The sequence below is a fragment of the Lithobates pipiens genome, unplaced genomic scaffold, assembly GCF_037356315.1.
Source record: "Lithobates pipiens isolate NorthernLeopardFrog02 unplaced genomic scaffold, aLitPip1_a1.2 Scaffold_3, whole genome shotgun sequence".
In the NCBI taxonomy this organism is placed as follows: Eukaryota; Metazoa; Chordata; class Amphibia; order Anura; family Ranidae; genus Lithobates; species Lithobates pipiens.
The window spans coordinates 56,096,249-56,116,244 of record NW_027507790.1 but is presented as its reverse complement, the minus strand read 5'-3'; the positions used below and the strand labels follow the sequence as shown (position 1 = coordinate 56,116,244).

The window sequence follows — 19,996 nt, the reverse complement described above, 5'->3', positions numbered from 1 at the left end:
AAATTACTGCATAATACTGTATAAGCTCAATTTTACCTTGGTGTACTGAGGAAGTTGGATGTCTCAGTGCTGTCATTTTGTGTACTCCATATGGCATGTGTTCTTGCTGTGGGTGTTTTTTTTTCTGGTCTCTGTCCCATTATTTAGAGCATCCGTGTACCTGAACTTGGTGTTTTTGGGGCATGGCTGTACAAACCACCCTCTAACTGGATCCTCTAATCATTGACAAAAAGGTCCTACCAATGTTTGCACTTTGAGAATTATGTTCATGTGATGGCTCTTATGGTGGCGGTTTTGTCTCCCTATTTCTACCTATATGTCATAGATCATATATTTTGACTTTAATCAGTGTGCTACTGGATATCTAGCCTATACATACCTACCTAATACGTTTTGTGCTTTCTGATTTTTTTTTTTTTTTTTTTAAACTATTAATGCTGGAAGGCGTATCCTGAAGAAGCCCTCCTTTTGGGCAAAATGCTTAAATCCATATACCTTCTGCTATCTGTCCAAGCACAGTTGGTTGTATTATTATGTCTGTTTTGAACATACCAATTTGCAGAGTTTTTTTTTTTTTTTATTTATTTTTTTTTACTCCTTGTTTTTTAATAATTTTGTAAAAAAAAAAAAAAAAATGTATGTATTTTACCATAGCGGTCTACTGTTTCTGGGCACTTTAATATTCCCATCTCCCACAGTCTCCCCGTCAGGTTGACAGACTTTTCCCTGAAGGGATGTTACTTTAGCATCCTAGGCTTTTTGGCACAAGGCATCTATTTCTCAGGTATGCAAGGCAACTACTTGACCTTCACCTCATATTCTAGTTCCTGTTTTACCATGTAACTCTTAAGGCACTGGCAAATGCCATCTGTTGATGCAAGGTGCACCATGCAGTGTTATGATCTGTGATCTTTGAGGCTGCCTTAGTTTTTTTTTTTTTTTTTGAGACTGCTTTTAAATGTCCCATTATCAGAAGATTGACTGGCTGTGCACCCCAACAAATACAAATTTATTGTACTCCATGTAAAATGCTTTCAATGTTAGGGGTGACATGCAGGTTCTCTTTCATTACTACTCACTGTTGGAACATGTAGCAAAATCATCAGTTGTAGGGGATGTGCCCTTACCTTTGCCTAGTGTTTGACCATTCAGGGATTGCAGCTATAGTTATTAGTAGACGATTATTTGACTGTGTTCCCCAATGAAACACTGTGTCTCACACTGTTGAAGTGATCTACAAAATGAATAACAATTTTTAAAAATTATTGCTGTAACCTTGTTAACCCTTTGATTGCCATGGCATATAGGACCCATCCTTTGTGGGAAAAGGGAAAACTAATAAGGGCCCAATCACACATACAGTTTGCACATGCATTACCATATGTGCTGCAACACACATGCAAAGATGTAAATGTATGGGAGTTTGAATTCCAAAATGCATGAATAGAACTGTGTCATAAGACCCCTTTCACACCAGGGCGTTTTGCAGGCGCTATAGCGTTAGAAATAGCGCCTGCAAAACGCCCTAAAGAAGCTGCACCATTGTGTGTAGTGTGAAAGCCCCGAGGGCTTTCACACTACAGCGGTGCGCTGGCAGGACGTCAGAAAAAAGTCCTGCCAGCAGCTTCTTTGGAGCGGTGAAGGAGCGGTGTGTTTACCGCTCCTCCACTGCTGCTGCCCATTGAAATCAATGGGGTAGCGCTGTAATGCCGCCGGCAAAACGCCGCTATTGCGGCGTATTGCCGGTGGTTTTAACCCTTTCGCGGCCGCTAGCGGGGGGTAAAAGCGCCCCGCTAGCGGCCGAAATGCGCCGCAAATCCGCCGCAAATCCAGCGGTAAAACGCAGCTAAAAATAGCGGCGTTTTACCGCCGACGCAAGTTGCGGTGTGGTGTGAAAGGGGTCCTATAGTCCATAGCACTGGAGGGAGCAGGACAAAGAAATAGAAGAGATCAGGACAGTGCCATTGACTTTCAATATAAATGTGTTCATTATATCTTGAAATGGGCTTGACACTGTGTAGTCATTTTTTGTTTTGTATTTTTGCTACAAAATACAGAAAAGTGTCGCAGTGAGGAAGACAGACGCAGCATGGATGCTCGCAATAAAATCACTCAAGATATGCTACAGCCTAAAGTACGACGATCGTTCTCTGATGAAGAGGGAAGTTCAGAAGACCTCCTTGAACTATCGGATGTTGATAGTGAATCCTCAGACATCAGGTTTGTAAAGGAAAAATCCCTAGAATTGGACATTATGCTGTATATAATGTTAAAAATGCAATGAAACTAAAATTCCAACCCAATAAAAAAAAAAAAATCTATATATACTCATCAGCCACTTTATTAGGTGCACCTTGCTAGTACTAGTTGGACCCCCTTTTGCCTTAAAGTGGTTGTAAAGCCACTATTGTACTATCATGCCATCCCCTCTGTTACATAGTTGGACTGGATGGACTTGTGTTTTTTTTTTAACCTCACCAACGTGTGTGTGTGTGTGTGTGTGCGCACACTTATATGTTAATAGTACATTGTATACTCCTGTATGATGTGGTCATTAAGGTGCCCATCTAATAGTTTTTTTTAATTATCAGTGCTCCTTGCATTTTTCACCATTGAATCTCACATTCACTCGCACATCATTCTTGATATTGGCTTCTAAGTCCCTAAAATCGCTTTTTAGAACACTCCACCTTCCTCTGACTTTGTCATTGGTGCCAACGTGTACCATGACAGCTGGGTTTTCCCCAGCCCCACCCAATAATCTGTCCACCATATCTGTGATTGCCGAACCCGAGCGCCCGGTAAACCTACAGTTCAGCAGTTCAGGTCTTTGTGACAGATTGTCCTCTCAGGCCTTCTAATAACTGTTTAAATAAGGATGTGTGTTATTAAAAAAAAAAAAAAAAATGCAGATTTCTACCTTCTTTCAGAGCATCTACCGGCACTCGCGTGACTCCTCAGTAAGGATGAGCTCAGGCGTGTTCGCATGGACCACGGGCAGAGCCCGCCAGGAAGTCAGCGCTGCGTTAATACCAGGCACTGAGACATTGCCCCAATGTGCGGCTGCAGAGATCGGGCAATGTCTCACCGCCTGTGATTAGCGCAGTGCTGTGCCGACTTCCTGGCGGGCTCTGCACGTGGTCCATGTGAACATGCCTGAGCTCATCCCTACTCTTCAGCTTTTTCTCCTCTCCTGAGCTGACCGCTGACGTCAGCCGAGAGGAGGAGAGAGCCGAGGAGTCACGTGAGCGCCGGGAGATGCTCTGTTATAAGGTAGAAATCTGCATCTTTTTTATAAAATGCATACTGTGTGGCACATGTCCTTATTTAACAGAGGGCATAGCATGATACTTTTAAAGAAGCAGGAGTGGCACTGTCGCAAGAGGACAGGCAGGAAGGGAAGGGGGAGAAGACAGGAGAGCTGCAGATAACTGAGGCACATAAACTGACCACGGTGTCCGGGCACAGCATCCATTGTAAACCGTGGTCAGTTTACAGGGGGGAGGGCAGAACCAGTCAGGATCAACCGGCTATTTTAGGTGATACAGGGGCCCAAATTACATAGCACAAGCACTGTGCTGCATAACGTGCTCAGATAATTAAGATGAAAAAAAAATCAGCGTTATCCACAAGAATTTTTAAGCTGAGCATTCATTTCTTTAATTGATCATCCAGAACATAAAGGAATACCGTGTATTGAATATTACCACACAACATTTTTTTTTTCCTTGGAATTTTGGAGCACAGCTTTCATACATGGTTATCTTCTCCTTTTTGGTGCTTTTCAAGTAATTTTGGCTTTGCTTACATTTTCACCCTACAGCCAACCCTACACGGTCTGCCGCCAATGTCCAGGATATGGTAGACAAAATGTGCAGCCTCCACCTTATCCTCCACCTCTTGAGACTGATGCATCACGGTCTGCAGGTGATGCTCCATCTACCTCTGCTACGTTTCCTGCAGGTTAGTGTTTTACCAGTTGACCTCTCACAGCTAGTTTAGAGCCAGAGAAATGTTTACATTGCAGCTACAAACCTGTCGGTTTGGAAACTTGAGATTTTAGATGCATTCGATTTTTGTGGGATGGGAGGATAACCTAAGACCACTTTTTTTTTATTTTTATTTTTTTGTAGTATTATCTTGAAACTTCGCTTTTTACAATGGCAATAAAAATTTAAAGTGCATTTTTCCAGTTTGACCAGCTTTTGTTTTTAAAGTTAACTTGCTATGAACAAATTGTTGCTATGAAGACTGAAGCAGTTTGTAAAAAGTTGACTACCTACCTGTCCAGTAGGCAGCAGTTTTTTTGTTTGTTTGTTTTTTTTTTTTTTTTTTTTTTTTTAAGACCTCGGCATCACTGTGTCCAGCAATGCCTTTCCTCCTATTGTGCGCTCTGCTTTTTCCAGCCAGCAACTACATCACTACTGGACACCGTAGTGATGTAGCAGCTTCCAGGGCAATACATACACAGGACACTCTTCTTTTCTGATAAAAAAAAAATAAATAAAAAAAAAAAAGTTTATTGGAAAACCGGATAACATTACATACATAGGCATATTCATGTTGTTACAAGTACAGGAGTAGTAGTAATCACTACATATAGCATATAACATGTAACCTACTGTCATATCTACAGGATTAACTATTATATGCATAGCGTATGCGTAGGTATAATGGTAATGTTGCCGTATGTATCGAAACACAACAAGTTAAGGCGCAAAACATCACATAATGGTATGCTCAAAGGAGAGGCTGTCTGTATAAAACGATAGTACATATGAGATATTTAGGTATCTCAATTATCAAGTCCCAGGGAAATGTCTTTAATTCTTTAAGAGTGGAATTTCAACACGCAGGGCTGCCACCGCAGGGAGCTGAAACCAGGCTCCTAGATTATTACAAGGATACAAGGGAAGAAAGAAGGGGGCGCCTCTGGGTGCAGATTTTTTTAAAAAGCAGTTTATGCACAATTCATTATAAAAGAAGAGAGATTTTGCACTCACATTTTCATAGTAAAAGTAAGCATGTAGAATAAGGGGGGTCATCTGATTCAGTCCATCAATATTATTCCGGTCCGCAAGTGTCCTGTTATCTTCTCCTGGTGTTACCACTGGTTAGTTGTTCAAAGAAAGCCGGCTCGGTGGACGCAGGGGATGTAATTCCAAAATGAGGCTTGGTTTGCTGTGACACGCGGGTTGCGGAATTATGACATCATGGCAGGCGACGCGTTTCCTGAGCGTTCGGGTCGAGGTGGGAGGACGACCGTGCTCTTTCATCAGGCCAATCAGATAGGAGGACAGAGGCAGAGATTTAAATAAAGGAAGTTAAGAAGGGGGCGTGGCTGAGCGGAGAGTGGGGCGTGGCTTTAAAGTTAGAATACTCCTGAAGTGCATACAGATAAGGCGGGGCGTGGATGGAAAGAAATGGTAGGAAACTATGGGGGTTGGTAATCGAGAGGGGAAGGCGATAGCAGCGCTGCAGATGGGAATGAAAAGAACAGGCAGACGGGGACTGACGAACGGGAGAGGGGTAAAAATGGTTTGAGACATATGGGCAGGAATAATGAGGGGCATATGTATGTGTGTGTGTGTGTGTGTGTGTGTGTGTATATATGTGTGTGTATATATAAAATCTATCTCTCATTATTAAAATATATGGGTAATTTATATATATATATATATATATATGAGTTTGAAAGGAACAAAGGGGGGGGGGGGAATACTAAGGGGACTGGGACAACGGAGCTTTATATATACAGAAATATGAAAAATGAGGCAGAGGAAAAAGAAGGAAAAAGTAACGAGGGGGAGAGGAGGAGGGGGGCCACGGGATTATATACGAGCTATGGGGATATGAGATACTACATGCTAACTGCAAGAGTTAGTCGTGTATAGAAAGGAGAAAGTTGGGGGGGAAAAAAAGGATTGGTGATAATGGGGAAATGGTTGAAACTAACAAACAGGGAAGCAGCATAAATTAAGATGTGTAAACGAGAAAAATAAAAGTACAGGGGGGGGGAATTTATATACGTAGATATAAATATACATAAATTTTTTTTAGTGTGTGTGTGTGTGTGTGTATGTATGTGTGTGTGTGTATGTGTGTGTGTGTGTATATATATATATATATATATATATATATATATATATATATATATATATATATATAATTTATGGATTGAGAGGAACAGATAAAAAAAAAGGGGGGGGGGGGCGGGGGAAATATATATAGTAGTACTAAAGGGATACTATGGAGACTGAGAAGGAAAGGCTTGTATATAGTGAAATTTAATGCAAACAGGGAAAGAAACGTAAGAGAAAATGAAATTGCCACGATCCTCTGAGTCTACACACCTGCTTATTGTTTATTACTATTACGGTCTCGTATTATATGTTGCTATGTTTCTTTCCATCCACGCACTTTTCCATCTATGCACTTCAGGAGTATTCTAACCTTAAAGCCACACCCCACTCTCCGCTCAGCCACGCCCTCTTCTTAACTTCCTTTATTTAAATCTCTGCCTCTCTCCTCTTATCTGATTGGCCTGATGAAAGAGCGCGGTCGTCCTCCCACCTCGACCCGAACGCTCAGGAAACGCGTCACCGTCCGTGATGTCACAATTCCGCGACCCGCATGTCACAGCAAACCAAGCCTCGTTTTGGAATTGCATCCCCTGCATCCACTTAGCCGGCTTTCTTTGAACAACTAACCAGTGGTAATGCCAGGAGAGGATAACGGGACACTTGCGGACCGGAATAATATTGACGGACTGAATCAGATGACCCCCCTTGTTCTACATGCTTACTTTTACTATGAAAATGTGAGTGCAAAATCTCTCTGCTTTTATAATGAATTGTGAATAAACTGCTTTTTAAAAAAATCTGCACCCAGAGGTGCCCCTTCTTTCTTCCCTCGTATGTATCAAACCAATGGGTTAGCAGATTTTTTTTACCTTTCCCTATCAGGGCTAATGTGACCCGCAGGAGGTCTCTTCTTCTATCTAGGTCTGCAATTTTTTTTTTTTAACAGGTAAGTTTTTATTTATCACCATTAAATGAATTATACAAACATTAGTACAATACAACCGTGCATCGTACAACACAACATAACACAGTGTTCAGTATCCAGTCGGTTAATCAAACTTTACAAATCAGCTGATAAGGGTCAGTAGGTAAATGGGAGGAGAGATGGTGAAAGGAAAAGTGAAGGGGAGGAAGAAGTGGGGGGGGGGGGGGGGGGAAGAGGGGGGAAGAGTCCAGAGGCCAAGCCTCCAGATACAGCTCATAGAATAGACAAACCACATCAATTCCGCATTCCACTCATAGCACTCGGTAATAGTCAATTAGATACAAGAGAACGTCCCAGATCCTACCACCATCCATCCCACGGTTGACCCGACTACACTCCCACCCAAGGTCCCCAAATCTTGTCAAATTTAGACGGGCACTTCCGACTCATGTAAGTCAACTTATATAGTGAAAGAGCGGAGTCAATCAACCCTTTCCATTGAGAAATCCCAGGGGGGTCCGCCTTCTTCCAGTTAAGAAGAATAGTCTTCCTGGCATAAAATGTCGCATAAAATACAAACAGTTGCCTATGCGTGCCCACCACCACTCTATCACACACCCCCAACAGCAGGACCACAGGGTCCATCCCCACCGAGAGGCCCCCCACCGAATTCAGAACCCCCACCACCTCCTCCCAGAAGGTCCGAATAACCGGACATTCCCACACTACATGCATAAATGTCCCCACCTCCACACCACATTTCGGACATCTATCGGAGCTTGGTGGGTATATTCTCGAAAGTCTCTGTGGAGTGTAGTAAGCCCTATGTATAAATTTCAGCTGAATAAATCTATCACGTGCAGAGATCATCCGGGGGATATAGTTCTGGATGCCTTCCTGCCAGTCCTCCTCATTCAGTGAAGGAAGATCAGACCTCCATTTGCAAAAAAGCGCAGACTCTGCTACGGGTTCCGAAGCGGAGAGCCTGAGGTACAAGGAGGAGAGGACACGATCAGCATATTTGGAGATAAGGAACTTTTCAATCTGGTGCGAGCAGACCGAAATTGGGGCAGGGAATTGGGCCCGCGCCGCATGGCGCAGTTGCAGGTATCGAAAAAACATCTTATTCGGCAACCCGAAGTCGCTCTTAAGGGTATCAAAGTTTAGGAGGACCCCCCTAGGCATAATCTGCTGTATAGTTGTGATGCCATATTTGGCCCACAGGGCAGGGTCCGGGACAGAGTTGAAATGGCGCAGCTGCGGGTTGCCCCACAACGGCGTATGGGGTGAGACTTCCAAAGGGTCGTTAAGCTTCCTCGACACCTGCATCCACACACGCACCGTCGTCGCCATGTTCGACGTGACCGTAGGGTGAGCTTTAGGGCCCCTAAATACCAAATTACTAAGCGCAGCATAAGACCCCAGAATGGCCGCCTCTAGATTAACCGACGGATTGGACCTCGATTGCACAAACCACCACCTCACTGTCACCAGCACCGCCGCCCAGTAGTATTGTTTCAGGCATGGCAAGGCCAGTCCCCCAGCCGAAAGAGGCAGCTGAAGGGCCCGCCTCCCCACCCTGGGTACCGCTCCAGCCCAAATAAACGTGGTGATCACCCGATCCGCCCTGAGGAAAAAGGAATTCGGGATCGGGGTAGGGGTGTTTCGAAAGACATACAAAAACTTTGGCAAAAAGGTCATCTTCAGGAGGTTGATTCTACCCACCGGTGATAAGGGCAAAGACTTCCACCCTTGGCACTTGACCGTCAGGTCATCTAAGATAGGGTACACGTTGTCAATTAGGTATTGCTTGGGATCTCCTTTCACTAGAATCCCCAAGTAACGAAACCCCTGCACAAATTTCAGTGGCGTTGGCGTGACTGCATCACGGGGGTCTTGAGATAGTGAGAACAACAGGGATTTATCCCAGTTAATCTTAACTCCCGAGTAGGAAGCAAATTCCTCCATAATACACAGGGCCCTCTGTAAGGAGGCAGATGCATCAGGTAGGTAAAGCAGTGCGTCGTCCGCATAAAGCGAAATTTTCTCACTAAGGGGGCCCACCCGCAGTCCCACAAACTCCTCCGACGCCCTTAAAAGTATGGCGAGGGGCTCTATTGCCAGCGCAAAGAGGCCAGGGGACAGAGGGCACCCCTGCCTCGTGCCTCTACCCAACACAAATTCCTCCGACACCGCACCATTGGTGCGAACTCTGGCCACGGGGCGGTTATAAAGCAGCCGAATCCAGGAGATAAATTTGGGGCCAAAGTGGAAGCGCTCCAAAACTCCCCAGAGAAATTGCCATTCTACAGAGTCGAACGCTTTTTCCGCGTCTAGCGACGCCACTACTCCTTGTCCCCGACCCACCTTAGCCCTAGAAATGTGGGTATAAAGGCGTCTAATGTTAATGTCAGTGCCCTTGCCCGGCATAAAGCCCGTTTGGTCCCCATGAACCAGGGTCAAGATGACGGAGTTAAGCCGATTTGCCAAAATCTTTGTCACTATCCTTGCGTCAACATGAAGGAGAGAAATTGGGCGATAGGAGGAGCAATACTCAGGGTCCTTATTCGGTTTAGGGATAACAACTATCACCGCCTCGGACATAGTGGGCGGCAGGTTCCTCTCTGTCATCATGGTACGGAGTAGGGCGTGAAAGCGCGGCGCCAGTGTGTCAGCGTGCATTTTATAAAACTCTGCAGGTAGGCCATCTGAGCCCGGAGTTTTCGAACCCTTGAGGGAGGCAATAGCCGCCTGAACCTCTTCAAGAGAGATCGGGGCCTCCAGGCGGGTACGGTCACCATCAGAGAGCTGCGGAAAATCCACCCGGTCCAAAAATTGACCAAGGGCTGCCAGAGTAAAAACCTCCCTAGGAGCATAAAGGGCCTTGTAATATTGTACAAATCGAGCGTTAATTTGAGAAGGGTCTGAGAGCACCTCATCCTGTTCCCCTCTAATCCTAGCGATATGTGCCACAGAAGCCCTCTCTCTAGCCAGCCAGGCCAGAAGTCTACCCGTTTTTTCCCCCTGTTCAAAAATACGTTGTGATTGGGCCAGCAGAATCTTCCTACTACCCTCCGTCCTGAGCAAGGCGATCTCTCTGTGTATCGACTGCAAGGCAGTGTATGAGTCTCCGCCACCCCCCAGCGTATAAGCTTTCTCAAGCTCCTGCGCCTTCTTCTCCGCCTCCGCCAGTGCCAACCTAGAATGTTTCCGGGCCTTGGAAATGGCAGACTGATATTGACCTCTGGCGTAGGCCTTAAAAGCGTCCCATAGCACAGAGGACGTCGCGGTGCCGGCATTTACCCCCCAGTAGGCTCCCAACTCCCCCTCCACCTCCGGGGCTACCCGCTCGTCCGACACCCAATAACCAGAAAGTCGCCACATGGCTGGTCCCCGAGTAGGGCCCACCTCAAGCCGCAGCAGCATGGGAGCGTGGTCTGATATACCCCTAGGTAAGATTTCCACATTGACCGTGCGGGGAAGTAACAAAGCGTCTGCCAACATCAGGTCAATCCTTGAAAAAGAAGCATAAGTGGCAGAGTGACACGTGTATTGTTTATCATTAGGATGCTTCCACCGCCAGATATCAGTGAGCCCGTAGAGATCCATCCAGGTCAAAAGCGGGGAGCTCTGACCCGCCCCCCCCCCCGAAACCTATCCAGAGAGGGGTTCGGGGTCATATTAAGGTCACCCGCCAACAATATTGCAGCCCCTGGGTACAATGCCATGATAGGGGTCAACTTGTTGAGGAGCTCCATGGTAGCCGGCGGTGGAACATAGACACCCATCACCAGCATCTCCAATCCATTACACATGGCATGGATCACCACATACCTGCCACCCGGGTCTAAGTGGAGATCTAGAAGGTTAAACTGAAGAGATCTGTGCACCAGAACACTGACCCCCCTGGCATACACCGAGTAGGTAGAGTGATAATATGCCCCAACCCAGGGTTTCTTGAGGGCCAGCGTCTTCCCACCCGTCAGATGAGTCTCCTGTAATATGCAGATCTGCGGGGAGTACTGCTTAAGAAATGTGAATACCAGGGAACGTTTGAGCCTCGAGTTGAGGCCTCGCACGTTCCAGGACAGAATGGTTAGAGGAGCCATAGAGTCATCTCACAGAAAAAGACGCGGCCCCCCGGAAACCACCACCTCATACCCAGGAGACCACCCGATATTCCTCCAGTCCAAACCCCCCCCCCCCCCCCAAATACCCCCACCCCCCCACAGTAGTAGATAGAAATTCCCAAAACTCCCCCCCTGACCTCCCAGACCCATAGCAAAAATCTGACCTCAGCACTTCACATAGAGACAAAGAGTAATGCATATAAATGAATTTCCTGAACACCGTGTCCAAACCCCCCCCCCCCCACCCCCCACCCCGACACCACCCCCCAAACTTCGGTGTGTCCTAACCCCAAACCTAACCGTCCTGGCAATAGCCATGGGGATGCATGAAAAGATGAGCACCATGTGTGCAACCGTCCGAGCACCGCAAGTCCGGCCCAGACCATCTGTCGGATAAAAGGGCCCTGCAGAGGCATGTTTATCTAAGTTCACCCGGCATGAGCCGGGGGCAGAGTCTTGAAAGAAAAGAACTGTTGCATAACCAAGGAAATAAGTAATGCGCCACCAACAAATAAAAGTCATAGTCAGAGTAAGCTCAGGCACAGTAGAAACAGTAGGCAGTCTATCGGGAAGTAGCGTAGTAGTACACCGCCATTGTCACAAAGCGGAGCTCAAGCCAGCTCATGTCCAACTAGACCGGCTGGGGCGCCGCGGAAATTGAAGGTAGGGTACAGGTAGAAATCAAACAAACAGCACCCCAGGGGCAGCTCACCGATCATCTCTGTTCCTCGGCAAGGTTTCCAACCAGGTCGCAGCATCATCCGGCGATGTGAAGAAGCGAATCGTTTCACCATCTTGGACACGCAGTCGGGCCGGGAACAACATACTGTACTTGATTCGTCTATTGCGGAGGTTGAGCTTAACCTGGTCAAATGAGCGACGTAGCTTCTGGGTATCGATAGAATAGTCCGGGAAAATCATCAGTCGCGCCCCCTCATATGTAAGGGCCTCCACCTTGCGTGCCTCCCGTAGCACCAGATCTCGGTCTCGAAAGTGGAGTAGGCGAAGGATGAAGGTGCGTGGAGGAGCCCCCGGAATTGGCCGGGCGGCAGGCATTCTATGTGCCCTCTCCACCGTGAAGAAACTTGAAAAGGGTGCCTGGGGTAGGAGTGTACGAAGTAAATTTTCTGTGAAGGTGTGGGGGTCTGCTCCTTCCGCCCCCTCAGGCAGTCCCACAATGCGAAGGTTATTCCTTCGATTCCTGTTCTCGGAATCTTCTGCCCTGCTTTCCAGTATCTTCACCCTGGTCTGCAGCGTTCGGAGTGTCCCGGAGTGGTCTCGCAGCACATCCTCAGAGTCCCCCACCCGCCGCTCCGCTTCAGTCAGCCGGGCGCGGAACGAATCCATATCTCTGCGGATAAGGCTTATATCAAGCTGCACCGATTCGATCTTGCCCGTCAGGGTGGATTGGCAGGTGGTGATAGCCTGCATCAGCGCCGTAAAATTCGACTGTTCTGAGAGCGCCGGGTCCGAATCTTTCGGCGGAGACGCCATGCTGGCCGCAGGCTTCGGGTCCGGGGATAGGCCGGAACTGGGCCTCGGCTTTGATTTGGCCGATGCAGGGGTCCTACGGCAACCGGAATTGCCCCTACCTTTGGTCATTCCCTCCCGGGACCGTGCGCACCGGAATAGGCTGCTCCACGATCGGCGGCTGCAGGGCTAAGGGTCGTTTGCAACGGATGAGCGGCCGGAGCTCTCAGCAGGTGCGTCCGCTCAGTCGGCCATCTTGGACACGCCCCATCTAGGTCTGCAATTTATTCCAAAAGAGCATGAGAACCTCAGGGTGCATTTAATGGTCAAACCAAACAAACCACATCAAACAAAGAAAAATAAAAGATCTTCCTCATCGTACTCGTTATGCATTTATAGTTGTATGCCATGATCCTCTAGGTATAGGTACGGCTATTTCTCATATAAGCGGATTACCCTCTCATAACCAATTCACCGGCCCATCATATCTGCAGAAGCCTATCCATAATCAGTTGAGTTGGAGCCAGTCCAGGTGTATCCAACCAGGGTTGCCACATTGCATAAAAATTTTTAAGAACGTTTCTATGTTGGTAGGTAATTTTTTTTTTTTTTTTTCTCTCCCGTATAAGCATATTATTTACCAATTCCACCCATCCTTTCCCTTTTGGGACTTTCGGAGTTATCCAGAATCTCGCAATGGCTTTGCGTGAAAGATACAGTAAACGTAGAACTGCGGTGTGGCCACTGGGCGAGAGAGAGGGGATCTCCAGTGCGCCCAGCAGACACGCCATCGGATCCTGTGGTATCGGAATTTGATATACCTGGGATATAGTCGTTAATACATACTGCCAATATCTGAATAGGTTTGGACATTTCCACATCATGTGTAATAAGACACCCTCGACTCTGTTACATTTTGGGCATAGTGGGGAGTTACGAAACCCCCATTTATGCAACTTGGAAGGAGTTCTGTATGCTCTATGTAGTAAAAATAAGTGTGACAGCCTATGCGAAGTAGAAACTGAAACTACTGGGGCCGATGTCGGACATAATTCCCACTGTTCTCCGTCGATAGGGCCCAGATCCCGCTCCCACCCCCATCTGCATGGCAGTTTAGAACCATCATGTGTTGAATTAAGTAATCTAGCATATATTCTTGATCATGCCTTTCCTGTCTCCCGACAACAACACATCATTCATCAGGGGATTTGTCACTATCGCCAGAGAGGACAGCCGAAGCTGCAGATATTGATAAAACTGTGTCCTGGTGATTGGGAATTCCTCCTGTAGTTCTGCAAAGGATTTGAATACCGTACCTCTAAATAACTGCGCGATAAAATGCACACCTCCCACTGACGAAAATTTGTAAGTTTATGTAATTCCTTATAATAATTATTCCTCCATATAAGGGTGAAGGGACAGGCTCCCCTTACCTTCAGAATAGATCTAACATAATTCCATAGAGTATGTAATAGCCTTATTGTAGGGATAGATTGCACTATATGAGTTAGACCTGCGTCCAGGTGAGACAATGCCGTAAGCGTGGAATCTTGTGGGACCAGTAGGGATCTAATAGGGTCTTCAACATCCGGCTCCCCCCATCCACCCAAGTGTTGAAGTTGGGAAGCTACAAAGTAATATCGAGCATGTGGGACTGCTAGGCCGCCCTGGTCTTTCGCTAATTGCAGCGAGTGTAAACTAATTCTTGCCGACTTTTTTTCCCCAGATTAGTTCTCGAAATTGAGCATCTATTTGCGTGAACCATTTGTGAGGTATCCATATGGGGGAGTTATGAAAGACGTACAGGAGTTGTGGGCACACACCATTTTAATCAGGTTCGCCCTCCCGGTAACAGACAGAGGAAGCTTCACCCATGCAGTACATTTCTCTCTAAATTTGTGAAGTAGAGGAGCCAAATTCAAATCAAGGTATTGGTTGGGGTCCACCGTCACCTGTATGCCTAGATAACGGAATTCATCCACCATGAGTATATTCTTGGCACACTCAGGGAGAGGTTGCAGCAGGGGGTCTAAGGGAAGGAGCACAGATTTATTCCAGTTAATACTAAATCCCAAAAGCTCTCAGAAATCTGCAATTGAACACATTGCATTTTTCAGCGAGTGGTCGTGTCCCCAAGATAAATGGGCGTATCGTCCGCGTACAGCTAGACTGAGTCTTGTCTAAGGCCCCGGCAAAATCCTGTTATGTCCTGTGAGGCTCTAATATGGATAGCTAGAGGTTCAAGAGCGAGAGCAAACGGGTGACAAAGGGCACCCCTGTCCGAGTGCCTCTAAAGAGATTAAAGGGGTCCGAAATGTCACCGTTGGTTCTCATTCTCGCTGTTGGGGCATGGGAGAGTAATTGGACCCATTTTAAAAAAAGGACCCACCCCAAACCTCGACAACGTCTCCCAGAGGAATGGCAATTCAACACTGTCAAACGCTTTGGTCGCGTCTAAGGAAAGGATGGCCCTATTGCCCGGATTATCGACAGGGATTTGGAAGTTGAGGAATAATCTGCGTAAATTTTGAGCAGTCGACCTGGTTGGAATGAACCCAGACTGGTCTCTGTGTATCACTGTTTGAATACATTTGGCCAATCTGTTAGACAGAACTCTGGCCAACAGTTTAACGTCGAATGTAAGCAGTGAGATAGGTCGGTAAGAATCCGGGGACAGAGCATCCTTCCCAGGTTTCAACAGGACCACCACTAGTGCCTCACTCATAGAGGCGGGGAGTGTCCCGGTTTCAAAAGCTCTATTATACACCTGAAGGATAGGGATCAACTGTGAGGCATAACGTTTGTAGACCTCCGATGGCAGGCCATCGGCTCCTGGAGCCTTCCCATTCTGTGCATGAGCTAGGGCCTCTAATAATTCCTCCTCTGTCAGCGGGGCATTCAGCAAAGTAGTGTCCTTCCCAGATAAACAGGGTATCTGTCTAAAAATTTACAAATATCCCCCTTAGAAGGGTGTACTTTGGATGTATAAACCTCCTGAAAAAACTGCTTGAACGTTTCCATAATGGCCTGTGTGGAGCAGCAAAGATTCCTCTGCTTGTCCCTCACCGCTACTATGTGAGATGCTGGCTGCTGTGATTTGGCCAACAAAGCTAACATATGGCCCGTATTTTCACCTTCCTCAAAATGAGCTTGTTTTAAAAAGAACTGTTTATTTTCTGCTAGTTGTAGGGTTAGGTTTTTAAGTAAAGACTGGGAAGACAACCACCCTCTTTTGGTGTTGCCATTGGGGTCAGCTACATAGAGTGCTTCTGCTCTTCGTGCCTCTGCCAGTACTACATTTTCCCATTCTTTAGTTTTGGACTTAATGTAGGATTTTTCCCTTATAAATTGTCCGCGGAGGTAAGCCTTGGCTGCCTCCCAGACAATGGTCAAATCTGTGGATCCTATATTCTGCTGAAAAAAGGAGGCCAGAATCGGCAAGAGGGACAGCCAGAATGGATTGTTTCCAGGTGCCCCCCTTCCTAACCGCCCCCAGGCCAATGTCCACAGAGAGCGGAGAATGGTCAGAGATTCGTCTGGCATGATATTCCGAGGAGACAATCGGAGGTAACATACATTCATTCCCCAATCTCAGATCAATGCGAGATAAACCCCCCACAGAGGCTGATTGACAGGAGAACACCCTAGCAACGGGGTTATGCATCCTCCACACGTCCGTGAGGCCCAGCTCCTGGAGAAGGCGTGCACACGGCGTAGTCTGTTGCCTAGTCTGAGAGCCAACCCCTCCCCCGACACCCAATTTGTCCCGCTCTATGTCAAGGTAATTATTGAAATCCCCTACTACCAATAAAGGTACTCCCGGGAAGTGGGACATATAATCCGCCAGGAAGTTAAGGAGGGTAGCCGAGAACGGAGGAGAGATGTACAGCCCCACAATAATACATTTAGTCCCATAAAGGGAGCATAACAAAAAAACATAGCGACACTCTGGGTCAATTTTGATATCCAATGGGGAGAATTGTGTGCCGCTTTTAACCAGGATCCTCACCCCCCTCGAGTACACCGAGCAGATAGCATGGTATTGATGGCTAAACTGTGTCCGCGCCAACACTGGGGTAGATGTCGGGGGGAGGTGAGTCTCCTGTAGGCACACCACATCCGCATTCAAGCGATTGATCGTCCGTAGCACTGCCAAGCGCTTGGTCGGGTTATTCAGGCCCCGGACATTCCAGGACAATATTCTTGTTGCTATAGACATTGGAGCAGGGTAACATTATCAGCAAAGAGTATTGCTACAAACAAAGCATATACATATGATCCCATAATATGCGGAAAACCCCCCTAGTATGGGATAGGGCCAGTTTGGGAAAGCGCCCCTAAAAGGGTGCAGTAAGTCCAGCAGCAGTAACAACAAAAATAGACTTAGAGCAATAACATTGTGGGAGGGGGGGTCTCCCCATTTTCAAGGTGAGCGTTGAAGTCAAAGCAAACAATGCGGTAGAAGAAAGATGAGGAGATCAAAAACAAAAATAAAAAGAACCCCAAAAAGTAGGCCAACAGGGCCTTAAAGACTGTCCGGAATTCGATGGGGATCTTGTCCACTCCATCCCGGGGTCAACAGAGGAAGTGCACCGAGGTGTTCCAAACTTCTCGGCAGCAAGAACTGTAGCTACACATGGTTTCAGACACAAAAACAAAGTCAGACAAATGTCAGGTTACCTCCACCTTAGCATGATGTAAGTGGGGAGATAAAGTGCAATGAGACCCATGAGACGGCTTTCGGGATAAGTTCCTCAGGGAGGTGCGCCACGCCTGGTGTGGGCTGCACGGATAGACTGTTCCTCACGGTCCAGCCATTGCACTGCCAAAGATGGAGTATCAAAGAACTGCACAGAGCCCAGAGCTTCGACTCGTAATCGAGAGAGATATAACATAGCATACTTAAGATCTAGCTCTCTGAGCCGTCGATTGACATCTGTAAATTTAGCACGTTTCTTTTGTAAATCAGCTGAGAAATCCGGGAAGAGAGAAATCTTGGTATTTTCCAGCTTCAGGGCGGTAGGCTTTATCCTGGCATTAAGGAGAATTACATCCCTGTGTTTATAATTAAGGAGTTTGAAGAGGAATGGTCTAGGCGGAGCCCAGGTGGCGCCAGTCTGGCCGGACCCGGTGCGCACGTTCCACCGAAAACATGGAGGAGAACACTTCCTTGCCAAAGGCGTTGGTCAGCCATCTTTCAATAAACTCCACCGGGTTTTTTCCCTCCATGCGTTCCGGGATGCCTATGGCCCTCACATTATTCCTCCTCCTTCTATTCTCCATGTCATCCAAATGGGCGACATGTTGTGAGAGCAGGTGATTGTTGTAGGTAAGGTCATTCTGCATGGGCGCCATGTCATCCTCCAGGGAGCTCACTCTCCCCTCCAGTGCAGATGTCCTTTCCCTGAGCTTCTGCATGTCATGGCGCAGAAAAGTAATCTCAGCCTTAACCCCCTTGATCTCACTGGTAAGAGCTGCTATGGAAACATTACAGGAATTCACTGCCGTAAAAATGTCCCTTAACCTAGGTTCCCCTTCACTGTCAGGGTTGCTCTGGGATAAGGGCCCAACTGAGGCGTTTTTTGGCGTACTCGGTGTGTCCCATGGTAGTGTGGCGCTATGCGAATCCTCCAGCAGCATTGTGTCATCCGCTTCCAATGTCCCTCCAGGTAACTCCTCAGCCTTGCTGGGGAAGATGGCCGGGTCTGAGTAGAGCAGCTTGGAGAACCGCTTTGCGGCCGCCTCCCTATGGATGTCCGGAGCGCTGCGAGGCGGCGCCATTTCGGCCCATGAGGTCCGCCGAGCTTTTGCTGCTTCATGGTGGATGTCTGCCTTCCGGATGGCATTGAGCGGCTCAGTCAGGGTCAGCGAGGCAACCGGGCACCGTTCAGCGGGTCTCTGGGCTGAGTAGAGCGGGCTCCCAGGATAATGTCATGGAGATTCGGCGGAGCTGTCTGAGTGTGCGTCCGGCTACATCCGCTGCCTGGCCACAGGACACTCTTAACCCCCTTCCTGCCCAGGCCAATTTTTAGCCTTTTTTTTCACACAAATAGGGCTTTCTTTTGGTGGTAATTTAATCACTGCTGGTTTATTTTATTTTTGCTTAAATAAAAAAAAGGCGCACATCTGCATCTAGTGGGGATAACGTGGACTTGTCCCAGTTGATGCAGATCCCTAAATAGTAACCAAATAGTAACCAAATTCATTAAGTCTAAGGTAGCCTTTAGAGAAGTATCTACATCCTGTAAGTAAAGGAGAGCATCGTTGGTGTAGACAGAGATATTCTCTTCCAAGGACCCCACCCTCAGCTGCTTAACCTTCCCAGAAGAAACCCTACTCTGCTGAGTCGAGCGCCTTTTCAGCGTCTAGGGATGCAATGTATCCTTCCCAGGCATGAATCCAGTTTGATCCACATGAATGATTGCCTTGAACCTTAATATGGAGATTTGCCAGGATCTTCAACATTAAAAGGAGATATTGGTCGGTATAAGGAGCATTCCTCTGGGTTCTTACCCGGCTTGGGCACCAGCGCCACCACCGCGTCTGACATGGAATTGGGCGAGGATCCCAAAATAAAAAAACTGTTCAAACAAGGCGGTAAATCCAGGAGCAGGTAGATCTTACTGTTGCGAAAAAAACTTAGTGAGGAGTCCATCCACTCCTGGGGTCTTTCCAGGTTTAAGTTGAGTCATAGCTAGCTGAATTTCCTCCAGAATGATCGCCTGATCCAGGTCAGAACTAGTCTGAGCCGAGAGTGTGGAGGGCAATGTAAGTGTGCAGGTCAGAACTATTATAGGCTACACGGGAAGAGTATAAGAGCCGGTAGTATTGAAATGACCTGTCATTTATGTGATTGGGTGACCGCAGTAGTGTTCCCCTAGGGTCTCTGACCCTTAGCTAGCCACTCTAATAGTCTACCATTTTAGTTCAGTGTTCAAACATTCTCTGCGTAGTATTTAAGAAAGACTTCTGAGTCATTTCTATTCAAAGTAAGGACACCCGTTTTAAGAGCATATTGCCAAGCCCAATAAGTATTGGGGTTAGGGTTGTTTACAAGAGCAGCCTCCTTCCATCTAACCTCCTTCTCTTCCAACTCATCCAGGGACTGCTCAGATGCTTTGCGGCAGCTGCTACACGGGCAAAGAACACTCCCCGAGTCCAAACCTTAAAGGCATCCCTTGTTACCGTAGGGGTAGTAAATGCTGCATTGGTCAACCAATACTGACAAATTCCTTCCTGAACATTCTCCTGAATAGCAGGGTCCTCAATCCCAGTATCTGTACAGTCTCCAACCACTCCTATGGCGGCCCAGCTCCAAAGTGACCCTCACCGGGGCATGGTCTAGAACACCCTTGGGGAGGATAGTGGCCTCTGACACTCTACGCAGC

At 47.2% G+C, this 19,996-nt stretch overlaps 1 protein-coding gene across 2 annotated transcripts in view; it reads left to right on the top strand.

Annotated features, from left to right (window-relative positions):
* Nucleotides 1-19,996, top strand: part of CHFR (checkpoint with forkhead and ring finger domains) — a 117,937-nt gene that overhangs the window by 47,537 nt on the left and 50,404 nt on the right. For both annotated transcript variants that reach the window (XM_077461726.1, XM_077461727.1), the window contains exons 10-11: nucleotides 2,058-2,220; nucleotides 3,824-3,963. In XM_077461726.1, coding sequence (XP_077317852.1) covers nucleotides 2,058-2,220; nucleotides 3,824-3,963 — 303 coding nt within the window. The remainder of the gene's footprint in view (nucleotides 1-2,057; nucleotides 2,221-3,823; nucleotides 3,964-19,996) is intronic.